Source organism: Choloepus didactylus, chromosome 17 (assembly GCF_015220235.1).
Source record: "Choloepus didactylus isolate mChoDid1 chromosome 17, mChoDid1.pri, whole genome shotgun sequence".
Lineage (NCBI taxonomy): Eukaryota > Metazoa > Chordata > Mammalia > Pilosa > Megalonychidae > Choloepus > Choloepus didactylus.
The window spans coordinates 7,002,310-7,009,395 of record NC_051323.1 but is presented as its reverse complement, the minus strand read 5'-3'; the positions used below and the strand labels follow the sequence as shown (position 1 = coordinate 7,009,395).

The following is a 7,086-nucleotide window of genomic DNA, read 5'->3' as shown; positions in this document are numbered from 1 at the left end:
TGTCTGAGCTTATATAGTGCACCAGTAAACTAATTCAGACCCACCCTGAATGGGCAGGGCCACATCTCCATGGAAATCATCCAATGAAAGATCTCGCCCACAGTCAAGTGATCACATCTCCACAGAAGCATCCAAGCAAAAGTCTCCAACCCAATCAACACCAATACATTTCCTGCCCACACAAGACTGCATCAAAGATAATGTAATTTGGGAGGACATAATACATCCAAACCAGCACAAGGGCACAGTTCCTGGTGGGTGGAGACAGCATGCCCACCCATCTCGGATGCTTAGCTGGCACTTGAACTTCCACATGCTCTTAGGGAGAGGGAAAGCCACGTGGGAAAGCCACGTGTGTCCCATGGGGAGATTGTGGATAAAAGTACGGAGGCTACCATGCCTCTGAGGCCTGAGCAGCCACTTACTTCTCCTTGGTGACCCACAGTTAAGGCCTGATCTGGGCATGCACTCACTCCACCAGCTCGGCCACACTCCCTGTCTGGAAATGCTGGTCACCTTCCCAGCAACTCAGGTGCCACCTCTGTAAGAAGACCATGAACACATTCAGTTGCATAATGATCACATGTTCATAGAAGTCACTGAAAGGTGCAGCCAAGGTTTTGCTCCATCTTTTCTCAAAAGCATTACCCAAGTCAACTGGGAGACCACCAGGCTCAGAGCTCTGCTCCCACTAAAGGCTGGTTCGTGCTGCCTAAGCCTTGAAGCAGCTGCTGAATCCTCTGAAGCTTCAACCTTTGGCTGGGGTCCTGGAATGAACCTTCTAAGTTCTTCAAGGTTTCCTAACAAAATCATTTGCTAGCTGAAGCAGCTCATTCAATGACGTCTAAATCTGCCCAGTTTTATTTTTAAAGCCCTGCATGACCTCAAGCTTTGCTTCCAGGTGTCAGCAGGTAATGTCTTTATCCTTGTTCAGATGTCTGTGAGCTCAGCAGAAGCAAGGGCAGCCACCTGGGAGCTGTCATGGCTGAAGACACCGGAGCTGAGTTCGCCACAGTCACCGTGTTTGATGACCTCCTCTGTCACGTAGGGGATCTGAAGGCTGCCTGCTTGTAGGCTTTCCTACCGACAGAGGGCCTGATTCAAAGCAAAGAAGACCTGAAAGAGAGCAGAGAAAACCCGAGGTCCCTTTTAAGTTCAATGACAAGGCCATCATTAGCAGCCTTCTTGTTTCTTTTGTCCATGGTTTGCAATAGCCTCACCTCTGTGTTCATCAAGTAAGGACATAAAAAGGGAACACAGATCCACGGGTGGCATCTGAAGGAAGAGAGGGCAGCCCTGCCCAAATCACCCCTAGTCAGATCACACCTGGAGAGCTGCCTTGAGAGGGGCACAGACAACACAGAATTCTTCCCCAAGAAGGACCAAGATGGCGAGGATACCCAACTGCAAGGATAACCAGCTGCGAAGAACTGGCGAGGTTGGTGGGGAGGGGGCTGGAGACACACAGACAGACTTACACACCCATGGGCTCCACTTACATATAGGCCTGATCAATCTCACTGTAAGTTCTTTCTAACCATCAGGTCAGCATTCTCCAGGTAGTGGATTCATTAGATCCATGGAATGTCAATGGAGGCAAATATGGGGGCAAAAGAGTAAATGAGGATTAAACATAATTAAACATCTCATTTTTACAGAACTTCTCAGAGTCTTTGCTACACTAAGGTGTGACGTGATTCTCTCTAAGGGGGCAGAGAGTGTGCTTAGTTTCCCAAACTTAATTTGAGGCACACATAGCAAGAGAAGTTTGCTAGAATATGTTCTGGGAAAATCGAGATTGATGGATTTTTTTTTTTTTAATAGTGAGTCTCCCTGGTACTGAAGAGCTGGGACCAAGGGGAGACACTGCCATCAGGTAGGAATTAGGGGGGCTTCGTCTACAGGGCTCCCAACACTTGAGAGCCAGGGGCATTTTCTTGCGTGCTCTCCCCAGGTCTGGGTGCTGATATGTAACCTCTGACGGCCGCCCTTCTGCTTGTTCCCCGGATCCTGGCTCTGCTGGGGTGTCCCCTCCCCTTTGCTGAAATTCAGTCAGGTGGGGTCTATCCGAGCCCTCTGACCAGGAGGCTTCAGCAGGAAGTCATAAATTCTCTGCAGATAACACGTTACAGGTCCTTTCTTTCTCCTTTCACACGTTCTTGTCCTGGTCCACATATTGAATGGTCAAAGGGGCAAGAATGCTTGTTAGTTTGCTTCCCACTGGCCACTGTGCCCTCCTTCCAGCCCCTGCCTCCTTTGGTTAATGTAATATTTGCAGTCCCTGTCACACATCCTTAACCAAAGGGGGAAACCCTTGTAATAAAATCCCCTCCTCTCCTCTCTCCTTGTGGTTCCTCTCCTTCTCCAGGGCAGAGGCGCCTCCAGCCTCTCTTGGAGGACATCTCCCCAGAGGCTCTGCAGGCCAGCCTCTTCCCTCCTGGGACGGGGCCTGCTGGGCCATCCCGTGGGTCCCCACCCTCCCTGGCCCTCTACCAGTGGCAGGTCCAAGCTGAGCCAGCAGCCTTCTCCGTCTTGCCTAACCACTGCCCTGTCAGGAGGCAGATATGATGGATGATGGTGAGGAAGCTTGGCCTTCCAGGCATGTGACCCCTGGATTCTCAGGCTGTTCAATCAGGACCTGTCCGCCACCACTGGGAACTGGGAATCAACTTCGGACTGGCTGGGTGAGCCAACCCTGGGAGGGGAGGGGGAGCGGCACTGGGAGGCCTCTATGGGGTATGCCAGGCCCCAGGCCCCAGGCCAAGGCCTCGTACATTTTCTCTCAATCTAACTCACCCAACACAGAGAGAAAGAGAACAAGAGCGGGAGGGAAGGGAGGGAAGGAGGAAGGTAAAAAGGGAGGCAGAAAAAAGAGGCAGGCTCTTTCTCACCCAGATTAATTCTAACACACACTCATCATAGGTAAACTGGAAAATAGAAAAGTATACAAAAGAAATTTTAGATTGCCCCTAATTGTACCACTCACAGGTTAAAACTGCCTTTGACCACATGTGAGTGTACTTCCTTCTTTTTATACAGTTGATCATATTGCATTTAAAATTGTGTGGCCTGCACTTTTTGCTTGGTGACATAGGCATGTCCTCATGTCACTAAACCCTTCCAGAGCAACACATTTTACATGATATGCCCCAATTTAGCTAAATGTCTTCTATTTCCAAACATTTAGGTCTTTAAAAAAAAAAAAAAAAAAACCTGAATAACACCATCAAGAGCATCTGTGAGCCAAATGTTTTTTTCTCCTTTCAAAGTGCTTCCTTTGTATAGATTCCTAAAACTAGGACAACTGAGTCAATGAGTATGAACCATGTAAAAGGTTTTTAGTTTTCTTTTTTCTATACTGCAAATGTAATTCTCCATTAAAACACAAATACAATAAGCATCAAGGAGTAACACAGATACTCTTCCAAAGCACATTTTATTTTGAAAAGCCCCGTCTTAGAGACAAATTGCACCTCTCGATTGAACCCGCCCCACTCCAGGGCGGGGAAACTGCTGCTGCTATAAGTGCACCTCTTTCTAGAATGTGCTCCCAGCCCTTGCCCACACAGCAAATTCACATGCATCTTCTGAGAACTCTATGGAAGAATCTCCCATTCTGTGAGGCGTTCTGTGATAGAGTGAATTACGTAGCCTAACAAAGACATGTTCTTTGTCTTCATCCAAGCCCCTGTGTGTGCTAGTTTGGATATATTAAGTACCCCAAAAAGCCATATTCTTTAATACAATCTTGTGGGGGCAGACAGATTAGTCTGTTGATTAGAGTGGAACCTCTGATTGAACTATTTCTATAGAGGTATGGACCCCACCCATTTAGGTGGGTCTTAATTAGATCTCTGGAGTATTTAAGAGAACTAAGAGCCAACACAAATGCTGATGCTTACAGACATTTGGAGTTGCAAACAGAAGGACATTTGGAGATGCTAAACTAAGGGAAATAAGCCCAGAGACATTCTGGAGAAAGCCAGAAAGCAGTGGATCCCACCCTCCCTGGCCCTCTGCCAGAACCCAGGAGCAAAACACCAGCAGATGCCAGGCACGTGCCTTCCCAGCTACAGAGATGTTCTGGATGCCATTGGCCTTTCTTCAGTGACGGTATCCTCTTATTGATGCCCTAGTTTGGACACTTTTATGGCCTTAGAACTTTAAATTTGTAACCCAATAAATCCCATTTCTGTTATTTTGATAATGGCAGCATTAGCAAACCAGAACACTGTGGGTATGAGCACATTTGCAAAGAGGATCTTTTGAAGGTGTTCATTTTAGTGAAGGTCTGGCCCTAGTGACTCCGTATTATTGGAGTTCTGTATTATTGTACACACAAGAAATTCAGACCCAGAGAGTCAATGAAGACTACACAGGGAGAAGCCAGAAGTTAGTGGAAACCAGAAGGGCAGACACACAGAGAGCTCACCTAGTGAGGGAGGAAGAGGTGCAAGTCAAGGGGCCCAAAGATTGCAGCAAGCCAGAATGCTACAGACTTTGAGGAGGGTCAGCATTGCTCCATGAATCATCTGTTAAAGAGGTTTAAAAGGAGCCCAAACCTTGATGGGAGATATGAATGAAATGGACTTGGTTGAGATTGGGGAAGATCAGACTAAAGGATAGAGGATGATACTAACCGTGTTTTAGAACTTTGGTTTCTGTGTGAGACCAAAGGAAGAGATGGTTATGTGGTGCAAAATTTATGTTTTCTATAGCACACTATATTATTTAACTTGTATGATCAGTCTACTCAAATGCCATAATTACATGGAAACTTGACTAGAGAGTGAGACTTTGTTGTTTGTACAGGTTAGCATGAAGCCCCAATACAACCCAGAGTAATGTGGGCAGAGAATAAAAGTATTTGCAAAGCCCCCTTGAGGGATTGTGGGAAAATGTGGAAATATTAAACTTGCCCAGCTGGGGGATTCCTGATATTCCCACAAGCATTGGGGACCACCAGCTTAGTAAGCCAAGCCCTTGATCTTGGGGCTTGCCCTTATAAAGCTTGTTACTGCAAAGGAGAGGCTAAGCCTACTTATAAATTATGCCTAAGAGTCATCCCCAGAGGGCCTCTTTTGTTGCTTAGATGTGGTCTCTCTCTAAGCCAACTCAGCAGGTAAACTCAGTGCCCTCCTCCCTATATGGAACATGACTCGCAGGAGTATAAATCTCCCTGGAAATGTAGAATATGACTCCCGGGGATGAACCTGGACCCTGCATCGTATGATTGAGAAAGCCTTCTGGACCAAAAGTGGGAAGAGAATTGAAACAAAATTAAGTATCAGTGGCTAATAAATTTCAAATGGAGTCGAGAGGTCATTCTGGAGGTAACTCTTAAGCATTATACAGATATCCCTTTTTAGTTTTTAGTTTATTAGAATAGTTAGAAGGAAATATCTGACACTGTTGAACTGCAGTCCACTATCCTTGATTCTTGAAGGCGATCATGTAACTATAAAGCTTATATGGTATGACCGTGGACAAATGAGTAGAAAAATGGGAATAAAAAGTAAATGAGTAATATGGAGGAGGGGGGGTATAGGACATTTTGAGTGTTCTTTTTACTTTTATTTTTATTCATGTTTTTATTTTTTGGAATAATAAAAATGTTCAAAAATTGATTACAGTGATGAATGCACAACTCTATATGATGATACTGTGAGAAATTATTTTACACGTTGGATGATTGTATGATATGTGAATATATCTCAATTAAAAATTTTCAAAAAAGTAAATGAAGGGGAGGAGGGGTATGGGATGCTTTGAATGTTCTCTTTTACTTTAATTTTTTTCTTCATTTTTATTTTTTGGAGTAATGAAAATGTTCAAAAATTGATTGTGGTGTTGAATGCACAACTATATGATGAAACTGTGAGCAATTGTTGTACACTTTTTTTTTTTATTCTTATTACTTTTTTTTTTCATTTTTATTGAGATTGTTCAGATACCATACAATTATCCAAAGATCCAAAGTGTACAATCACTTGCCCCTGGGTACCCTCATACAGCTGTGCATCCATCACACTTAATTTTTGTTCAATTTTTAGAAACTTTTCATTACTCCAGACAAGAAATAAAGTGAAAGATGAAAAAAGAAAAAAAGGAAACTCTAAACCTCCCCTATCCCTAACCAAACCCCCTCAACTGTTGACTCCTAGTATTGATATAGTACGTTTGTTACTGTTTATGAAAAAATGTTGAAATACTACTAACTGTAGTATCTAGTTTGTAGTAGGTATATAGTTCTTCCCTATATGCCCCTCTGTTAGTAACTTCTAATTGTATTGTCATACATTTGTTCTGGTTCATGAAGTGATTTCTAGTATTTGTACAGTTGATCATGGACATTGCCCACCATAGGATTCAGTTTTATACATTTCCATCTTTTGACCTCCAACTTTCCTTCTGGTGACATATATGACTCTGAGCTTCCCCTTTCCACCTCATTCACACACCATTCAGCGCTGTTAGTTATTCTCACATCTTGCTACCAACACCCCTGTTCATTTCCAAACATTTAAGTTCATCCTAATTGAACATTCTGCTCATACTAAGCAAGAGCATCTACATTTCTTCCACAAGGCAGGAGGGAGAGTCATAGAAGGTAGAGAGGCAAAAGAAAGAGGAAACAAAAAAATGACAGCTAGGAAGCAGCAAAAGGAAAAATAACCTTAAATCAAAGTAGAATAAAGAATCAAACAACACCACCAATGTCAAGTGTCTAACATGCCTCCCCTATCCCCCCCTCTTATCTGCATTCACCTTGGTATATCACCTTTGTTACATTAAAGGAAGCATAATACAATGATTCTATTAGTTACAGTCTCTAGTTTATGCTGATTGCATCCCTCCCCCAATGCCTCCCCATTTTTAACACCTTGCAAGGTTGACATTTGCTTGTTCTCCCTCGTAAAAGAACATATTTGTACATTTTATCACAATTGTTGAATACTCTAGATTTCACCAAGTTACACAGTCCCAGTTGTTATCTTTCCTCCTTTCTTGTGGTGTCTCACATGCTCCCCACCTTCCTCTCTCAACCGTATTCATAGTTACCTTTGTTCAGTGTACTTACATTGT

At 43.8% G+C, this 7,086-nt stretch overlaps 1 protein-coding gene across 1 annotated transcript in view; it reads right to left on the bottom strand.

Annotated features, from left to right (window-relative positions):
* Positions 1-217: 217 nt before the first annotated feature.
* The window catches only part of TRABD2A (TraB domain containing 2A), a 34,723-nt gene continuing 27,854 nt past the window's right edge, over positions 218-7,086 (bottom strand). The window contains 1 exon segment of the mRNA XM_037807621.1: positions 218-1,116. Coding sequence (XP_037663549.1) covers positions 931-1,116 — 186 coding nt within the window. The 3' untranslated portion in view covers positions 218-930.